A 21294-nucleotide genomic window follows, 5' to 3' on the forward strand; every position below is an offset into this window, starting at 1 on the left:
TAATGGCACAATAATTTGGGCTTGGGCTCGTGTATTTAATTCTTTCATCACATTCCCAGTGGGTTAGAAGTTTACATACACTCAATTAGTATTTGGTAGCATTGCCTTTAAATTGTTGAACTTAGGTCAAATATTTCTGGTAGCCTTCCACAAGCTTCCCACAATAAGTTAGGTGAATTTTGGCCCATTCCTCCTGTTGGCCTCCTTGCTCGCACACACCTTTTCAGTTCTGCCCACAAATTTTCTATAGGATTGAGGTCAGGGCTTTGTGATGGCCACTCCAATACCTAGACTGTTGTCCTTACGCCATTTTGCCACAACTTTGGAAGTATGGTCATTGTACATTTGGAGACCCATTTGCGACCAAGGTTTAACTTCCTGACTGGTGTCTTGATGTTGCTTCAATATATCCACATAATTGTCCTCCCTCATAATGCTATCTATTTTGTGAAGTGCACCAGTCCCTCCTGCAGCAAAGCACCCCCACAACATGATGCTTCCAACCCCATGCTTCACGGTTGGGATGGTGTTCTTCGGCTTGCAAGCCTCCCCCTTTTTCCTCGGACCATAATGATGGTCATTATAGCCAAACAGTTCTATTTTTGTTTCATCAGACCAGAGGACATTTCTCCAAGAAGTACGATCTTTGTCCTCAAGTGCAGTAGCAAACCGTAGTCTGGCTTTTTTATGGCGCTTTTGGAGCAGTGGCTTCCTTGCTGAGCGGCCTTTCAGGTTATGTCGATATAGGACTCGTTTTACTGTGGATAGAGATACCTTTGTGCCTGTTTCTTCCAGCATCTTCACAAGGTCCTTTGCTGTTGTTCTGGGATTGATTTGCACTTTTCGTACAAGTATGTTAATCTCTAGGAGACATAATGCGTCTCCTTCCTGAGCGGTATGATGGCTGCGTGGTCCTATGGTGTTTATACTTGCGCACTATTGTTTGTACAGATGAACGTGGTACCTTTTTTTTTTTTTTGGCGTTTTTGGAAATTGCTCCCAAGGCTGAACCAGACTTGTGGGGGTCTACAATTGTTTTTTTGAGGTCTTGGCTGATTTCTTTTGATTTCCCCATGATGTCAAGCAAAGAGGCACTGAGTTTGAAGGTAGGCCTGGAAATACCTGGAAATACATCCACAGGTACACCTCCAAGTGACTCAAATTATGTATCAGAATTAGCCTATCAGAAGCTTCTAAAGCCATGACGTCATTTTCTGGAATTCTCTAAGCTGTTTAAAGGCACAGTCAATTTAGTGTCATGCACAAAGTAGATGTCCTAACCGTCTTGCCAAAATTTTAGTTTGTTAACAAGAAATTTGTGGAGTGACTCCAACCTCGATGGTCATTATGTTAACCTCTGACTTCAACTGTAAATGGCTCATCAGGCTCAAGTAGAATCAAGTTTTGAATTTTCATCCTGATCAAAGCTCTAATCAACTCCAGACATTTATGTTTTATAATTCTTTTGAATGACACTTCCGGGTTTCTGGGAAATACCGGGTTACCAAGGAGAATAGTGATTTATTTTCGAGATGGGACTTATTATTTTATATTTACAGTACCAGTCAAGTTTGGACACTTGGGTTTTTCTTTTTTAAAACTATTTTCTACATTGTAGAATAATAGTGAAGACATAAACTATGAAATAACACATAGAGAATCATGTAGTACCCAAAAAGTGATAAACAACTCTAAATATATTTGAGATTCTTCAAAGTAGCCACCCTTTGCCTTCATGACAGCTTTGCACACCCTTGGCATTCTCTCAACCAGCTTCACCTGGAATCATTTTCCTACAGTCTTGAAGGAATTCTCACATATGCTGAGGACTTGTCTGCTTTTCATTCACGCTCTGCTGTCCAACTCATCCCAAACCATCTCAATTGTGTTGAGGTCAGGTGACTGGAGGCCAGGGTATCTGATGGAGCACTCATCACTCGCCTTGGTCAAATAGCCCTTACACAGCCTGGAGGTGTTTTACAGTAGTTCTATTTTTTTGTTGTACTCCTGTCCTTCTTCTCCCATTTATTTCTGATGTCCATCTGGTTTAATTTCTATTTGCCATATCTTTCAAACTGTGTGGTTTCTCAAAAGTTCTTAACCCATATGCGTTTTACATTAGTTATCTTGTTATTATGGTGGAGAGTAGGCATTGTGGTACTGATGAATTTCCTTTTTCATCCTCATACCGATGCCTACATCTCACTTAAAACAGTTATTTTTTGTTGTTGTAGTGTGTTATCTGCCTCAGTGATACTTGTCTCATTTGCCCTGGCTCAAACCTGGCAAGGGCAGTTAATAATCTCAAGTCTTCTGACTATGTATTTGTCCACTAGTTCAGCTCCACGGCTGCTTTACAATTCTGTTAATCATAATACTATGGCCTTCTTGACTAGGCTATATGGAAAAAAGAGTAGGCTATTTAGCTACCTTTTTCTTTTAGGGTGCTAGAGTGAGGACTTTTCCAAATAAGGGCACTGCTATTTTGCCTCAGGGTTACAGTAGTGAATCTAGGTTACTACTTTATCTGTGAAGGTACGGCAGGTTAATTGGGTGTTGTCCCTGCCACTCTAGCATGTCCTGCAAGGTTCACTTAGACAGACCGTTCATTATTTACTGTATACATGCTCAAGGTCCTCCTCGGTGACTCCCAAGGTTTCTCCCGGTTTCGGGTGTCATGGGCATTCTCTCTCTCGCTTAGACAATTCCTGGCAAATTAAGGCTGGTAATAAAGGGGTTGCTGTGTCTGCTGTCAGCAAGTGAGTTGGAAGAGATTTGAACCCATGTGGTTAACCAGTGACGACAAACGGCTTATGCAACGTGGCTGGTTCCTTAACCTTAAAGGAGAAAGTGTTCATGTCCACCACCCTATGCCTATGTTTCTTTTATATTTCTGAAATGTATTAAGTTCAGTTTTTTTTAGTTTGTTGAACGAATGCATACATTAACACACATCCCACAATGAATCATTTGACCTCAGGCCATACAGGATACCAACATGTTCCATCAAAAACAGGCCCTGTGCCAACAAATAAGTAATTATCCATTGTATTGTGGAATTCTAATTTCCATTCCATGAACATATTCCTAGATCCTTCCTCAGTTCCAAGCCTTTCTATTAACTGGAGAGGGGATGCCATGCGTATGACCCCCATTAGTGTGAAAAGCTAGCCATTTCCCAGAGGAGATGGTTATTAGATGTTATACTACCCAGTCTCCTGTTCTATCCACCAGGACATTGATAATGACCCTGCCTATTGTCAGGGTTGAAGGAGTTGAGCTGTTGGGGACTACCATGTACCAAATAACCAGTAATGTAACTCATGACAAGGTCAGCGGTGTTCATGACCTCATGACCAGCAAGTACACGTCAGTAGGACCACATAGTAGGAAGTGATGCCAGGCAGGGGGTGGTTAACTGTCAGTCTTTGAAAGCATTCTTTCTCCCCCCCCACATGGATCAGGTTTCACTAGCATGGTTTATTAAGTTCAGACATGATTTACACAGTTAATATCTAAGCCAAACTGATGGAATGCACTGACAATAGGTTATGAATGTGTGGATGTCTATCTGGACAGTATTTTGAGTAAGCTGTGTAGGTGCCTAGCAGCATGCCTGTTTGTATGCGCCTATCGGACAGACAGCTGAGTATGTCTCTTTCTGAGCCCTGCAAGGATTGTCTCAAATTTCTAACCTATGCTTCATATAGGTATGACGCAGACATTCTCCACCAGCTCAGCATACAGTGATCGTTCTCACCCTAGGCAGTGCCACATTCTCTATTATTACATGATTTTGAAATGAGAAATGATCTCCCCTAGTTTGGTATTGTTCTCAACTCCATGTGTGCGTTCATAGCAGATAGTTGCTGATATTTTTGGCCATATAGTGTATCTGCTATGTGGACACCTGCTCGTCGAACATCTCATTCCAAAATCATGAGCATTAATATGGAGTTGGTATTTGTATTTATTATGGATCCCCGTTAGCTGCTACCAAGGCAGCAACTACTCTTCCTAGGGTCCAGAAAAATTTAAGGCAGTTATAAATGTTTTAAAACATTACAATACATTCTCAACATTAAGTGTGTGCCCAATATGTATTGCTTCACAGTCCCTGTTCCGTAAGGTGTTTTAAAAATATATTCAAAAAAAAATAATCATTTTACTGCTTTGAGTTACTTGATGTGGAACAGAGTTCCATGTAGTACTGTGCACCTACCATAGTCTGCTCTGGACTTTGAAGAGGCCTCTGGTGGCATGTCTTGTGGAGTATGCATGAGTGTCTAAGCTGTGTGCCAGTAGTTCTCGCCACCAATTTCAGCCAGGAGAGCTTGACATGCATATTATTGTTAGCTATCTGTGTACATCCAAGGTCCCCCCCCTTTGCTGCTATAACAGCCTCTGCTCTTCTGGGAAGACTTTCCACTAGATGTTGGAACATTGCAGTGGGTACTTGCTTCCATTCAGCCACAAGGGCATTAGAGGTTTGGCACTGATGTTGGATGATTAGCTAACTGTGCTGCTGGAAATCACAACTGAAAAATTCCTTCCATTTAGGTTCACTTTCACCTCCACCAGTAATTGGCTCCAAGGTTGGGGGCAATTCAACTCTTTTAGTTATTGCAAGACAAGCAGAATTGACCCTGACTATCTGTATCAGGCAGAAAAGTGAATAAGATGATAAATAATGCCATTGTTTGAAACAGACTTTGGGTGGGCCTGACATACAGTTGATTGGCTGGTAAGGTTGAATATTCAGAATGTTCTTTCTCTCTTGTGATTGAGCTCACCTTGAAGTGTTCAACTTTATTTCACCAGAGATTGATTGTTCAGTTACAATGTGGTGTGGCAACAATTAACCTTCAGGTTAAATGTGAAGAATTGTGACCTGCTGTGCTTTTTGATCTTCTCGGTGTAGATTTGACATCCCTGACTTTATTACCAGTACATCCCTCCTTAAAGGGAGTAGAGATAAGTGGAGCTGTTCTCGTGGACTTTGCCAGTTAACGCCCTCATTGGATCAGTCCAGAGATCACACATCCTGCTGACGTTGACACAAAACCCAGACTGACGGAAGAATACTTTCCTGTGATTCACTAAAGCCAACTTATTACTTACTGTGCTTATTATCCTAGTGAATAACAATCCTAACAAACTACTGTACTGTTTAATTGACTCTTGGCTCTGACAAAACAACTTACATCCATACATACAGTTGAAGTCGGAAGTTTACTTACACTTAGGTTGGAGTCATTAAAACTAATTTTTCAACCACTCCACACATTTCTTGTGAACAAACTATAGTTTTGGCAAGTCTGTGTCATGCACAAAGTAGATGTCCTAAGTCATTTTTCCAACAATTGTTTAGACAGATTATTTCACTTATAAATTCACTGTATCACAATTCCATTGGGTCAGAAGTTTACATACACTACGTTGACTGTGCCTTTAACTTCATATGGCTGCAGGGGCAGTATTGAGTAGCTTGGATGAAAAGGTGCCCATTGTAAATGGCCAGCTCCTCAGTCTCAGTTGCTAATATATGCGTAGTAGTAGTAGTGGTGGTGGTGGTGGTGGTGGTAGTAAAGAAATCACTCTAAAGTTTCCAAAACTGTCAAAATATTGACTGTGTATAACAGAACTGATATTGCAGGCGAAACCTTGAGGAAAACCAAAACAGGAAGTGGCTTCTATTTTGAAAACTCCATGTTACATAGCCTCCCTTTGCTGGATTTAAAGGGATATGAACCAGATTCCTTTTCCTATCGCTTCCTCAAGGTGTCAACAGTCTTCAGACATAGTTTCAGGCTTTTATTTAGAAAAATGAGCCAGAACGATAACGTGGTCACATGAGTTTTGCTTGCGCAACAGAATTTGGACAGCCATTGTTTTCCCCCCTCCTACTGTGAAAGACATTTGCGGTTGATATATTATCAATTATATATTTTAAAAATAACCTGAGGATTGATTATAAAAAAAAACGTTTGACATGTTTCTGTGGACATTATTGAAACTATTTGGAATTTGTCTGTTGTCGTGACCGCTCATTCCTGTGGATTTCAGAACATAATGCGACATGCTATTCAGCGGTTGTTCATGACACTTAACCCGATAGGGGATTGCAGCCATAACAAGTTAAAAAGCTCGGGAAATTCCAGAAAAATGTCATGGCTTTAGAAGCATCTGATAGGCTAATTGAAGTCAATTGGAGGTGTACCTGTGGATGTATTTCAAGGCCAACCTTCCAACTCTGTGCCTCTTTTGCTTGACATCATGGGAAAATCTAAAGAAATCAGCCAAGACCTGTCTGGTTCATCCTTGGGCGCAATTTCCAAATGCCTGAAGGTACCACATTCATCTGTACAAACAATAGTGCGGAAGTATAAACACCATGGGACCACGCAGCCGTCATACCACTCAGGAAGGAGACGCGTTCTGTCTCCTAGAGATGAATGTACTTTGGTGGGCAAGTGCAAATCAATCCCAGAACAACAGCAAAGGACCTTGTGAAGATGCTGGAGGACACAGGAACAAAAGTATCTATATCCACAGCAAAACGAGTCCTATAGCGACATAACCTGAAAGGCCGCTCAGCAAGGGAAAAGCCACTGCTCCAAAAATGCCATAAAAAAGCCATATTACGGTTTGCAACTGCACATGGGGACAAAGATGGCCACCCCCGTGCTTCACGGTACAATGTCATGTTGTGGGGGTGCTTTGCTGCAGGAGGGACTGGTGCACTTCACAAAATAGATGGCATCATGACGCAGGAAAATTGTGGCTATTTTGATGCAACATCTCCAGACATCAGTTAAAGTTAAAGCTTGGTTGCAAATGAGTCTTCCAAATGAACAATGACTCCAAGCATACTTTTAAAGTTGTGGAAAAATGGCTTAAGGACAACAGTCTAGGTATTGGAGTGGCCATCACAAAGCCCTGACCTCAATCCCATAGAAAATCTGTGGGCAGAACTGAAAACGTGTGTGTGTGTGTGTGAGCAAGGAGGCCTACAAACCAGACTCCGCTACAACTGGCTCTGTCAGGAGAAATGGGCCAAAAGTCACCCAACTTATTGTGGGAAGCTTGTGGAAGGCTACCTGAAAGGTTTGACCTAAGTTCAACAATTTAAAGGCAATGCTACCAAATGCCAATTGAGTGTATGTAAACATCTGACCCACTAGGAATGTCATGAAAGAAATAAAAGCTGAAACTAATCATTCTCTCTTATTCTGACATTTCACATTCTTAAAATAATGTGGTGATCCTAACTGACCTAAGATGGGGAATCTTTACTAGGATTCAATGTCAGCAATTGTGAAACTGAGTTTACATGTATTTGGCTACGGTGTGTGTGTGTGTAAGACTTCGACTTCAACTGTACATGCATACTAACACAACATTGAACAAATCTATAGACACAACAATTACGTAAAGTGATATTAGTCGAGCACCAATCCTTCGACGGAGGAAGATCGGGCTCTACGTACACAGGTCGACGCCTTTCAGGCTTCTCTTCTGGTTTAATCAGCAGAAATGTGATTTAATAAATAAATCACTTTTTACTAGGCTTTAAGTAGCCTAGCTATTGCATATAAAAGAACAGCTCTGCACCATTTTATAATGGATCTCTTTAACGTATGTGCGAGAGAAACGATGATCGGATGAAGACAGCTGTTTCTCGCTGCTCAAATGGAACGCTGAGTCAGACTGTTCTGCATTGTACTTCCCAAGCACATTTTAAAAACTGTGGACGTTGATAGTAATTGTGGCCTTTCCCTTTAAACAGTTTTTTTAAGTCTCCAGCACAGCGTGCCAAGGCAGAGTCAGTGCCCTGCTGCCCTCTAGTTCAATTCAGAATGAACAAATAAATAACTGTTCTAAACAGAGGTGAGGAAGAGGTCTCTTTGTGGTCCCAGTGTCTCCCCGCTGCACAATTAATGCACCAAAGGCTCTTTCCTGTTTGTCATTCAGGGGAGGATATTGTGTGGGGCGAAGTCAATCCTGTCGTAGAAATGGAGTGAATAGAATGGACTTTCGTCCATTTTAAAAGATGTGTGAATGTCAAGTTTGATGGGACAAATTTTAATGTATAAAGCGTCTGTTCTCATTCAGAACCAAGAATTTCTTATGATTTCCTTTTGAATGTTGATCATAAACAAATGCTTAAACATTTTCTATTTTGGAGTGAGATGTATATTAATTACACTTAATAAAAATATAAATGCAACATGTAATGTGTTGGTTTCATGAGCTGAAATAAAATATCCCAGAATCTTTCCATATGCACAAAAAGCTTATCTCAAATGTTTACATCCCTGTTAGTGAGCTTTTCTCCTTTGCCGAGATAATCCATCCACCTGACAGGTGTGGCAGATGATTAAACCACATTACATAGGTGTACCTTGTGCTGAGGACAAAGGCCACTAAAATGTGAAATTTTGTCACACACAATGCCACCGATGTCTCGTGTTTTGAGTGTGTGTGTGCGATTGGCATACTGACTGCAGGAATGTCCACCAGAGCTGTGTATGGCGTTGTATAGGAGAGCGGTTTGCTGATGTCAACGTTGTGAACAGAGTTCCCCAGGGTGGGTTTATGGTATGGGCAGGCATTAGCTACGGACAATGAACACAATTGCATTTTATCGATTGCAATTTGAATGCACAGAGATACCATGATGAGATCCTGAGGCCCATTGTTGTGCCATCCATCTGCCGCCATCAACTCATGTTTCAGCATAATAATATACGGCCCCATGTCACAAGGATCTTCTCACAATTCCTGGAAGCTGAAGTCGTCCCAGTTCTGCCATGGCCTGCATACTCACCAGATGTCATCCGTTGAGCATGTTTGGTATGCTCTGGATTGACGTGTACGACAACCTGTTCCAGTTCCCACGAATATCCAACAACTTCGCACAGCCATTGAAGAGGAGTGGGACAGCATTACACATGCCACAATCAACCAACCAATGCATATCTGTATTCCCGGTCATTTGAAATCCATAGATTGGGGCCTAATGTATTTCAATTGACTCATTTCCTTATGAACTGTAAATCTAAATTGTTGCATGTTTTATATTTTTGTTGTGTTTTATGTAGGCTAGACCTAGTGTTCAACATTGTGCTCCAGAAAACAACTATGAATAAGACCTGACGCTTATCTTTTAGAACATGAGGGTGAAATGTGAGGCCCAAATTCGCTTGCATCATCACATCAATTTCATAAGGCTTTACTAGGTGTGTCACGTACAATGAACTGGATTCTGCTTTATCCATTTCTATGCTCAGGAGGTCATGGGTGAAGGGTCAGTGTCGGTGTCACACTGAGAAGAGGGAGGAAGATGGAGGGTGTTTGGTTAAGGTTTTCCTGGCACAGGAAAAACACATTTTGTGTCTCATTGTGAAATATACCTGTTTTTGGCTCTGTAGCTGGGGGGTGTCTGTTGCTGTGTGGAGAGAGACCATGGAGACAGGATAAGCTGGAATCTGAGTTTGATTTGCATAGAGAAACAACCACACTCTTACTATGGTCTAGTGTTAACGGTCACCCCCCAAAATGTTGTTCAGAAAATCACTGTATATGGTTAACATATTGGATCATAATTTTGATTAAAGATCTAAAACTATTGATGTTAAACTTACAAGTTTGATCTATGTAATGATGTTTCCTGGGTCACAGCATGCCTTTTCTGAAGCCTTTTTTTGGTGGGTGGCCCATGGACTACTAGGAGCAGCTCACACCAATTGAAATCAACAACAATTTGATTTATGTGAATATTTCCACTCCTTACATAATCAGATGCCATAAACTTATTGGACTGGAATTTGTTAGAATGCGTCTCACACAATTTTCATATGATTTAAATCCTAACCTTTTTGATAAAAGGATTTAATTCACATTGATGTTTTGAAGATTTCACACCCCTTTTAATTTGAACAATTCTCTTTCCTCTCTTCAGGTTATGACTTTGCTGCAGTGCTGGAGTGGTTTGCAGAACGCGTTGACCGCATCATCCTGCTCTTCGACGCCCACAAGCTGGACATCTCAGATGAATTCTCTGAGGTGATCCGCGCCCTGAAGAACCATGAGGATAAGATGCGGGTGGTTCTGAACAAGGCTGACCAGATTGGCACGCAGCAGCTGATGAGGGTCTATGGCGCCCTCATGTGGTCTCTTGGTAAAATTGTTGGCACTCCAGAGGTGATCCGGGTGTATATCGGTTCTTTTTGGGCTCAGCCGCTCCTGGTCCCAGACAACCGGAAGCTTTTTGAGGCTGAGGAACAGGACCTTTTCAAGGATATTCAGGGGCTGCCTCGGAATGCTGCTCTGAGGAAGCTCAATGACCTCATCAAGCGGGCTCGCCTCGCCAAGGTGAGACTAGTCTCAAATGTTGGGGCTTGTTAACAGTAACATTAATCTCAGAAAGCAATTACTCTACTGCATTATTGTGCTGAAATCAATTGATCAGTGGGTAGCTGTTTAGGTCCAGATGTGATTTAGTCTTCCCTCCCTCCAGGTCCACGCTTACATTATCAGCTCTCTAAAGAAGGAGATGCCCAATATGTTTGGGAAGGATAATAAGAAGAAGGAGCTGATCGCCAACCTCGGGGAGATCTACACGAGGATTGAGAAAGAGCACCAGATCTCACCTGGAGACTTCCCCAAACTAGCTAAGATGCAGGTACATAAATATACATTATTTTTCTAGTGGAGGTAGTACTTCTGTTAACCAAAGTGGCCATGTAAGTAATGATAGCGGTAGTAGTGATGAGCATTGCAGATACCTTTTTACTTGACTAGAATTCCCCTGACTTCTTCAACTTTATGAACACACAGGAGATCTTGGCAAACCAGGACTTCAGTAAGTTCCAGGTGGTGAAGCCCAAGCTGCTGGAGGCCGTTGAGGACATGCTAGCCAATGACATCGCCAAACTCATGACACTCGTCCGCCAGGAGGAGGCAGCCATGCCCAGTCAGTCAGTCCAAGGTGGTGCCTTCGAGGGCACCATGAATGGGCCCTTCGGCCATGGCTACGGCGAGGGTGCAGGTGAGGGCATTGATGAGCTGGAGTGGGTGGTGGCACGAGACAAACCCACCTACGATGAGATCTTCTACACCCTGTCTCCTGTCAACGGCAAAGTGTCTGGTGCCATGGCCAAGAAGGAAATGGTGAAGTCCAAGCTGCCCAACACAGTGCTGGGGAAGATCTGGAAGCTGGCCGACGTAGACAAGGACGGTTTCCTGGACGACGAAGAGTTTTCCCTTGCCAATCACTTGATCAAGGTGAAGCTTGAGGGTCACGAGCTTCCCACTGACCTGCCAGAACACCTTATCCCCCCCTCCAAAAGGGGACTGTAGAATTGGAAATCTGTCATATATGGCATTGGAATAGGCCTGAACAAGTAGAATGGTGCTTAGAGGTGTTTGGGAGAGCTGGGTGGATGGGATGAGCTAAAAGGGTTAGTATTTTCGGCCAGGGTAAATGTGACTGTTAAGTGGGTGTTCGATAGCAAACCGCCTAGATAAGGTGTTGTGGGGTATGGGAATGTGACATAAATTGTGGTGTTGGGGTTAAAGTAATGTTAGCCTGTATATGACAATTGGCATAGTCCATTCAAAAATAGAAAAAGAGAAATAAACATGTTTAACTTATTCATCACCTGTGAATCCCTGATCTTTATTATATTTCTCATCATTATCATAAGGCCTTTGATGTCATTTGTGCTCAATCGCATTTACATTTTCCTCATTGGGCCATGTCCAAAAGTGAATTCAATTTATTCCTTTGATAAATGTCTCGTATAAGAGGGTTTGTATACTTATACAGGTCACTCAACAAATCAAATGATTAAAGAAATAAGGGACGCTCATAGCAAATATATGCTGGGGAAAATTATATTTAATCCTTGTCTTCCATTAAGTTCGATATGATTTGTCTGAGTTTAGTCAATTGTTTATTCTACTTACAAACATTTAATCAAAATATATCATTTCTAATCAAAACAATGTGTATGTTTAGCTTTTCTAAAGCCATTATAAAGCAAAGTGTTCTTTGAGTCTGAAAACAAGAGTTGCAGAAGCACAGGCACCCATGGAAAGAAAAAAGCCTGAGCCTTTTGGGTAAAACACTGGAGTCCTCAAAGGAAATGTGGCTTTAAAGTCTGAAAACAAGAGTTGCAGAACTACAAATATAGGGCTACCTGTTGGCAGGGCAAATATTGGTCACCCCATAATGAATGATAACAATAGACAAGGTATTACCGTGTTCGTCCCAGCATGCCAAACACTTCTGCTTTGTTCTCTTGTGTAGACTCAACTGACATGCAAGATGGTACATCAACTTTACATTATCTGAACTTCTCATTAATTGATTAATAAGTTCAGATTGTTGTGCCTCCTATTGTCACGGACTTGTAGATTTATTAGATCACAGACAAACGTTTGTCTTGGACAACATTGCCTAGCTCCTGGTGTCTTTAACAGCTGTCTCCTGTAAACCATATTTGGTCCAAAATTATGAAATATGTGACATTTTAAGCTACATTTTGCCATTTCAGTCAATTTATCATATGGATTTTTTTTTTCTGATATTGTCCAGATCTAGTTGGCATACAGTATGCATTAACAAAATGTCTGAACAAATATATTTATGGAAAACCAATTAACTGATTTTAGGGGACAGACTAGCTTCAAAATGCCAGTTTGATCCCTGGCAGTCACATCTTTGGTTAGCCTTTAATGACAGTCGCTGTAGACGTTTTTGTAGAAGTGCCTCAACTTTACAGCTCTTAAATGTTCATATGTACATTGTTTTTAGTCTATTTTGAAATAAAATTGTATTATAATACATTTGTTTTTCATAGACTTTGTCTGTTTTGAAATGACTGGATAAAACATTGCTAAAATTGTCCTTGTTCATTCCAGTGCAGTAGTCCTTATAATTAACTATTTGAAAATGTACTAACTGTTCAAATGCATTAGTAAAATACACTTTGTATAAATATGCTTTAATTTTGCCAAATGTTCAGTGGGAACATGTGAGCTCATGCAGCCAATGTTAGCTTGTTGTAGTGATGCACGGTTTGACAGCGTCAGCATGCTTCAGTTCAGCTGGCGGCTAACCGAACAAGTTTGTTTGCATACTCCCCTGACCTTAACTTGAAAAAAAAAGCTACAATAGTACAGTTTGTCCATTTTGATACTCCGTAGCCAGTATACACTTCCTCAAGGTAACAAATATGTTACTAATTTGGAAGATGTCTTAGTTGTTCAATTTTACATCAAACTAAGATGTTTGGTGCTGTATTTTAATGACAAAAAAATGTGCACGAAGACGTGTTGTCTCTTCTATAGTATAATGGCATTTGCATAATTGGATGTGCAATCCACAACCTACTGTGCGGGTGGATAATAAGGATTCCAAAAAGGAAATAGTGTGGGGGGGGTGTAAATATACAAATGTATTTTAAATTAACAATCGACCTGCTTTTTTGTAAAATAAAAACATTTCTAATCAGACCCTACACATGCTCAGAAGTCTCCTGTGAGGGCAGAACATTTCCTAGCGACAATAGTCCTTGCAGTGCTTCTGCTGTGATGTCTTGGAGCACCAAAAACGTATCGGCTGCAGATCTGTCCACCTTCTTGGACACTTCACTTGATTGATTTAAAACATCAGCAACTGGTTGCAATGCATCCACCACCATATCTTCAACACTGTGGCCTCTTGCCCTTTCAACTCTCTTCACCGTCTCAACATTGAAGATCTGCTGTACAGCCCTGATCCTTGACACCTCAACCCCTTTCACCCTAACAGGGCACTCAAGGAAGTCCAGAGTATGAACCCCACCACAGTGGCAACATGTTCTATTCAGATTCTTCAATACCATACTTCTGCCGTCTGCAAACATTTCACACGTGACCATATCTTTTACAATTCCCACACTGTAGTGGTTTGAACACATGGTCTCTGTTCAGGTGGTTTCCTCAAACAGTATCTATAGGCGCTTCTCCTTTCTTCCATTTACCATAAGGTGCACTGACCACACCTGGGATTTTCTGAATAAGGTACTAGTCATCTATCTAACGAGACTCCAGCTATAACAACTTTGGCAGGCGCCCTGGTCTGAAGATCAATACATGTTCCTTCTGATGTGGGCAATTTTGCCAGATCCAGTGCAGCTTCTTCTGTTCTTCATCGACACAATTAACCAAAACTTTAATTTTTACAGAGGAAGAACTTTTTGAGGCTATTAAATCCTTTCAGTCTGGAAAAACCCCAGGGCTTGATGGCATACTGGTAGAGGGACACCAAATATTTTTGATATAATAAAAGCTCCATTGTTAGATTGTTTTAACTACTCATAGAAAAGATAGTCTGTCAGGTACTCTGCAGGAAGGTCTGATTTCTCTAGTATTAGAAGAAGACCCAGATGGCAAATATAAAGACCCAGTCTATCTAAACAACTGGAGGCCCCTTACACTTCAATGTTGTGATGCAAAAATACTAGCAAAATGCATAGCACTCAGAATTAAAAGAGTTTTACCAGGTATTGTTCATCCTGATCAGTTTTTTTACATTGGAGATAATATACGACCACTACTAAAAATAATAGAACATCATGAAACATAAGAAGCCAGGAATGGTATTTATAGCGGACTTTGAAAAGGCATTTGATAAAGTAAGACTGGATTTTATTTATAAATGCCTGGATTTTTAAAGTTTCGGCAATTCCCTTATAAAATGGGTAAAAATAATGTATAGCAACCCCAGGTGTAAAATAGTAAATACCGGATACTTCTCAGAGAGTTTTGAATTGTCAAGAGGAGTTAAATAAGGGTGTCCACTGTCACCATATCTATTCGTTATGGCCATCGAAATGCTAGTTATTAAAATCAGATCCAATAACAACAGAGGATTAGAAATCCAAGGCTTTAAAACAAAGGAGTCCATGTATGCTGATCACTCAAGTTTTATGTTAAGTCTGCAAGCTAGATCCTTGCAATGTCTTATTAAAGATCTAAACGTTTCTGTACTCTCTGGACTAAAACCTAATTATGATAAGTGTAGAATATTACGTATTTTTTAAGGATCCAATACAACTTTTACATTGCCCTGAAGCTTACCTATAAAATGGGCTGATGGTGAAGTAGACATACTCAGTATTCATATCACAAAAGATATAAATAAGCTCTCCACAATGAATTTCAATAGATAACTTGTAAAAATAGACAAGATCCTGCAACCTTAGAGGTAAATACCTGTCTATTTATGGAAAAATTGCCCTGATTCAACTCCTTAGTCATATCTCAGTTTACTCACTTACTTATGGCGCTGCCTACTCCTGATGATTCGTTTTTTAAATCATATGAGCAAAATATATTTAGCTTTATCTGGGATGCTAAAACAGACAAAATAAAATGAGCCTATCTATATAATGAATATGAAATGGGTGGGTTGAGATTCTTAAATATAAAAGCACTAAACCTCTCTCTAAAAGCTTCACTCATTCAAAAGTTTTATTTGAACCTTAAATGGTTCTCAAGTAGATTAACAAGGAAAGCTCATCCTTTGTGCAGATGGCCATGTCTCATTTTCGATTAACTGAAAATTATACTTTTTTCAAAGTATCTGTCTTTTTCAAACAAGCATTGCAGAGCTGGCTACAATTTAAATGTCATCCCCCTGAAAAGATAGAACAAATTATGGCTGAACTCAAATGTGCTGGTTTATAAAATACCTATATTTATGGGAAAGATGTTTGAAAAGGGTATTTTGTTCTTAAATGATATTGTAAATTGTAATGGTAGAGTTATGTATTTCATGGAGTTATCAGAATTGTACGGAGAGGTCTGCTCAATCCAAGAGTACAACCAATTGATTACAGCATTACCCCCAAAATGGAGGAGGCGGGTAGCAGCGGGAGGAGGTAGGGAACAGGTCTGTCTGCCTAATATAAAGGATCAAAACTGGAGGAGGTGGGTGGCAGCGGGAGGTGGTAGGGAACTGGTCTGTCTGCCCAATATAAAGAATCAAAACTGGTGGAGGAATAACAATAGCATAAATAGGAAAGTATACCAGTTTCATTTGAGGACCAAGATGATGGCAACTGTGCCATACAGATTGCAAAATAGTTGGGAAGAGATTTTTGATACACCCTATACAATAAAATCAGTTTATGAGTTGATATATAAAACAACGCAAGATTCAAGACTTTGTGCTTTTCAGCTAAAATTATTATATTGAATTCTTACCACCAACAAAATGTTGAATATTTGGGGCATAAATCATCGAAGCTCTGCAGATTTTGTTGTGAGGATACAGAATCAATAGACCATTTATTTTGGTATTGCCCTCAGGTAGCCTGTTTCTGGTCTCAGGTTCAGGAATGGCTGAAAATGCATAGCATTGATCTAAAATTGACCCTAGAAATAGTACTGTTAGGAGATCTGGAAAGACCGGGTTAGTCAATTACTAATACTCTTAGTAAAAGTATTTATCTTTGACATGCAATCTGTAGATTAGATAGATTGAAATTGTACGTTAAACATCATAGCATAGTTGAAAGATATGTGTTGCGTAGGAACACGAAGTGGGTGGCCAGCAGAGATAGATGGGATGGGCTGAGGGAAGCTGAGGGTTGGTATGTGGAATTGGAGACAAGTGGGAGGGGAGTTAGAAGAAAAAAAAGTCACCATAAAACACAAAAGTACATTTGAATGACACTAGGTGGAAGTGTTTTTACAACTAATGCTAGTTTGCCTGAGGCTGATGCCGTGCAAGTGTTTGTACACATGCATATACACACTCTCTCATGCAAATAAACACATACAAGAACACACACATGCATGTAATAGTGCCAGACATGCACACAAACAGTTGGCATTGCTGTTATGATTTCAGAAGCCCTTGATGTCCTTTGTTTAAAAAAAAATATATATTTTTTTGCATTGTTGTTTGCTGTTTTCTTCTGTCTTTTTCTTTTTTCACTTTAGTTCATTCTCTTGGTTGTTGCATTGGGGGGTTCTTGGGGGTGGGGAAGGGAATTCCTTATTTTTACTTATTTTCTTCGGGGGGGGGGGGCTGTGGGAGGGGTCTCGAATGGTTGAGGGACATTTATTTAGAAAGAGAGGGTCCAGATTGTCTTGCCCAGCTGATTTTTACGGTTACAGGTTTTGCAGCTCTTTCAGAACATCTGCTATCTGGATTTGGGTGAAGGAGAAGGGGGGTCGATAGCAGGCGGCAACAGTGAGAGACTTATTTCTGGAGAGATTCATTTTTAAAATTAAAAGCTCAAACTGTTTGGGCATAGACCTGGGAAGTATGACAGAACTTTGCAGGCTTCCTCCCCCTTTGGCATTTATATCTTGATGGAAAATGTTCTAGTTGGGTATGGAAATCTCAGAATTTTTGGTGGCCTTCCTAAGCCAGGATTCAGACAAGGCAAGGACATCAGGGTTGGTGGAGTGTGCTAAGGCAGTGAGTAAAACAAACTTTGGGGGGAGGCTTCTGATGTTAACATGCATGAAACCAAGACTTTTTCAGTTACAGAAGTCAACAAATGAGAGTGCCTGGGGACACACAGGGCCTGGGTTAACCTCCACACTAGGATGAGTGTACAGCTAAGGCTATCAAAACTGGTCGTCTAGTGCGTTGGGGACAGAGAATAAAAGGAGCAGATTTCTGGGCGTGGTAGAATAGATTCAGGGCATAATGTACAAACAGGGGTATGGTGGGGTGCGGGTACAGTGGAGGTAAACCCAGGCACCGAGTTATAAGAGAGGTTGCATCTCTGAACGGGCTAGTTATGCTGGGTGAGGTCACCGCATGTGTGGGAGGTGGGAAAAGGAGGTATCTGAGGGAATGCAAAGTGGGATTAGGGGCTCCGCAGTAAACTAAAACATTTATAACTATCCTAAAAAACAGTGTACAAGGCATATTGACATTTGAGAGAGACATAAAGCGAGGCATAAAGCAATCACAGGTGTGTATTGGGAGAGCTAGCTAAGGCAACAACGGGTAAGACAACAACAGCTAATCAGCTAAAACAACAACAACAGGTAAAATGGCGATGAACGAGAGGGTCGGTTAACTACACACAGAGCCTGAGTTTGAGGCTGGGGCCGACAGATAAACAAAAAATGAACAAAATGGAGTACCGTTATTAGTGAACAGTCCAGCAGGCATCAGCTATGTAGCCAAGTGATCATAAGGTCCAGTGAACAGCAATAGATGGAACAGGGAAGCCGTGGGGTCATCGTTACTATGCTACCACGCTGAGACACAGCGTTTAGCAGGGATTACAGCCTCGAGTCTTCTTGGGTATGACGCTACAAGCTTGGCACACCTGTATTTGAGTTTGAGTTTCTCCCATTCTTCTCTGCAGATCCTCTCAGGCTCTGTCAGGTTGGATGGGGAGCGTCGCTGCACTGCTATTTTCAGATCTCTCCAGAGATGTTTGATCAGGTTCAAGTCCAGGCTCTGGCTGGACCACTCAAGGACATTCAGAGGCTTGTCTCAAAGCCACTCCTGTGTTGTCTTGGTTGTGTGCTTAGGGTCGAGGTCCAGCGTGCTCTGGAGCAGGTTTTCATCAAGGACGTTCCTCTTTGCGTCGATCCAGTCTCCCAGTTCCTTTCACTGAAAAACACCCCCTCAGCATGATGCTGCCACCACCATGCTTCACCATAGGAATGGTGCCAGGTTTCCTCCAGACGTGACGCTTGGCATTCAGGCCAAAGAGTAGAATCTTGGTTTCATCAGACCAGAAAATCTTGTTTCTCATGGTCTGAGAGTCTTTAGATGCCTTTTGACAAACTCTAAACTGGCTATCATGTGCCTTTTACTGAGGAGTGCCTTCCATCTGGCCACTCTACCATAAAGGCCTGATTGGTAGAGTGCTGCAGAGATGGTTGTCCTTCTGGAAGGTTATCCCATCTCCACAGAGGAACTCTAGAGCTCTCTCAGAGTGACCATCAGGTTCCTGGTCACCTCCCTGACCTAAGCCCTTCTCCCCTGATTGCTCAGTTTGGCCGGGTGGTCAGCTCTAGGAATAGTCTTGGTGGTTCCAAACTTCCATTTAGGAATGATGGAGGCCACTGTGTTCTTGGGGACCTTCAATGCTACAGATTTGTTTTGGTACACTTCCCCAGATCTATGCCTCGACAAACTCCTGTCTCGGAGCTCTACGGACAATTCCTTCGACTTCATATAGACAGGTTTGTACCTTTCCAAATCATGTCCAACCAATTTAATTTTTCACAGGTTGACTCCAATCAAATTGTAGAAACATCTCAAAGATAATCAATAGAAACAGGATGCACCTGAATCTTATGGCAAATGGTCTGAATACTAAGGTATGTTTTTTTGCAAACGTTTAAAAAAAACTGTTGTAAATATTTCTAAATACCGTTTATTCGCTTTGTCATTGTGAGGTATTGTGTGTACATTGCTGAGGATTCTTTTTTTAAACAGTTGACCCGTGCACCACTAGACAAGTGCCTGTTTCACTTCCTTTCCCGCCAGAGTTGCCATATAGGCGGGTTCCAGAAAATTGTTCTGTATAGGTTGCGCTGTTTTGGGTTCCTTCTAGGTTACACCGCGGCCGCCATGGCATTTCAAAAAACGTATTTCAATATGATCTGCTGCTGCTGACTGTCAGGCAGTTTCTGATAGAGTGAGGAGGGCCGAAGCCTTTTAGCCATGACCTCAGAGGTCCGGAGGGGTGTGGTGTTAAGAGAGCGCTACAACAGGCAGCTGAAGACAGAAGCACACTTGCACGTTGTGAAAAAGTTTTACCAGTTGTAGGTTTTATTTGATGTATTTATCTATGCAAGTCAGTTAAGAACAATTTCTTATTTACAATGCCGGCCTACCAAAAGGCCTCCTGCGGGGATGGCGGCTGGGATTCCAAACAAAACACACATTACGACAAGACAGACACCACAACACTACATCAAGAGAGACCTAAGACAACAACTTAAATAACATGGTAGCAACACAACATGACAGCAGCACAAACATTATTGGGCACAGAGAACAGCACATAGGGCAACAAGGTTGAGACAACAATAAAGCACGCGAAGGTATGTTATTTAGATTGACATTATGGAGACACCTATTTCCAAACCTTTTCCCATAAACACAATCAAGAAATAACGCTGACATTACTGGAATACAAATATAAGCGCATTAGATGAATTCGGTCGGAGGTGATTTGCATTCTAATGTCGAATTTACTTATGGAAAATCGTACCAAGCGATGGGTTTTACGCACGCTCTGTTCTAGCGCTGCGCAAGTGGACATTTGAAATGGAAGTTATGGAATTCCCTCGCATGCTTCTGTTGTGGAGAAAAGTCCACAATGAAACTGACATTAAATGTGGAGTATGGTACGCGTGCGTTAGAGCACTCACGTCTGTCGCCTTGAAGTGCTTTGAAAGGCTGGTCATGGCTCACATCAACACCATTATCCAAGAAACCCTAGACCCACTCCAATTTGCATACTGCCCTAACAGATCCACAGATGATGCAATCTCTATTGCACTTCACACTGCCCTTTCCCACCTGGACAAAAGGAACACCTATGTGAGAATGCTATTCATTGACTACAGCTCAGCGTTCAACACTATAGTGCCCTCAAAGCTCATCACTAAGCTAAGGACCCTGGGACTAAACACGTCCCTCTGTAACTGGATCCTGGACTTCCTGACAGGCCGCCCCCAGGTGGTAAGGGTAGGTACCAACACATCCGCAGCACTGATCCTCAACCCCCTCAGGGGTGCATGCTCAGTACTCGCCTGTACTCCCTGTTCACACATGACTGCACGGCCAGGCACGACTCCAACACCATTAAATTAGCTGATGACACAACAGCCTGATCACCGATTACGATGAGACAGCCTACAGGGAGGTCAGAGACCTGGCAGTGTGGTGCCAGGACAACAACCTCTCCGACAATGTGATCAAGACAATGGAGATGATTGTGGACTGCAGAAAAAGGAGGACCGAGCACCACCCCATTCTCATCCACAGGGCTGTAGTGGAGCAGGTTGAGAGCTTCAAGTTCCTTGGAGCCCAGATCACCAACAAACTAACATGGTTCAAGCACACCAAGACAGTCATGAAGAGGGCACGACAAAACCTATTCCCCCTCAGGAGACTGAAAAGATTTGGCATGGGCCTTCAAATCCTCAAAAGGTTCCACAGCTGCACCATCGAGAGCTGTATCAGTGTCTGGTATGGCAATTGCTCGGCCTCCGACCACAAGGCACTACAGAGGGTAGTGCGTA

General features: G+C 41.7%; 1 protein-coding gene across 1 annotated transcript in view; it reads left to right on the forward strand.

Moving 5' to 3' along the window:
* Window positions 1-12853, forward strand: part of ehd1b (EH-domain containing 1b) — a 24599-nt gene extending 11746 nt beyond the window's left edge. The window contains exons 3-5 of the mRNA XM_024398013.2: window positions 9965-10377; window positions 10523-10687; window positions 10843-12853. Coding sequence (XP_024253781.1) covers window positions 9965-10377; window positions 10523-10687; window positions 10843-11364 — 1100 coding nt within the window. The 3' untranslated portion in view covers window positions 11365-12853. The remainder of the gene's footprint in view (window positions 1-9964; window positions 10378-10522; window positions 10688-10842) is intronic.
* The last annotated feature ends 8441 nt before the right edge of the window (window positions 12854-21294 follow it).

Source organism: Oncorhynchus tshawytscha, linkage group LG33, assembly GCF_018296145.1.
Source record: "Oncorhynchus tshawytscha isolate Ot180627B linkage group LG33, Otsh_v2.0, whole genome shotgun sequence".
NCBI lineage: Eukaryota > Metazoa > Chordata > Actinopteri > Salmoniformes > Salmonidae > Oncorhynchus > Oncorhynchus tshawytscha.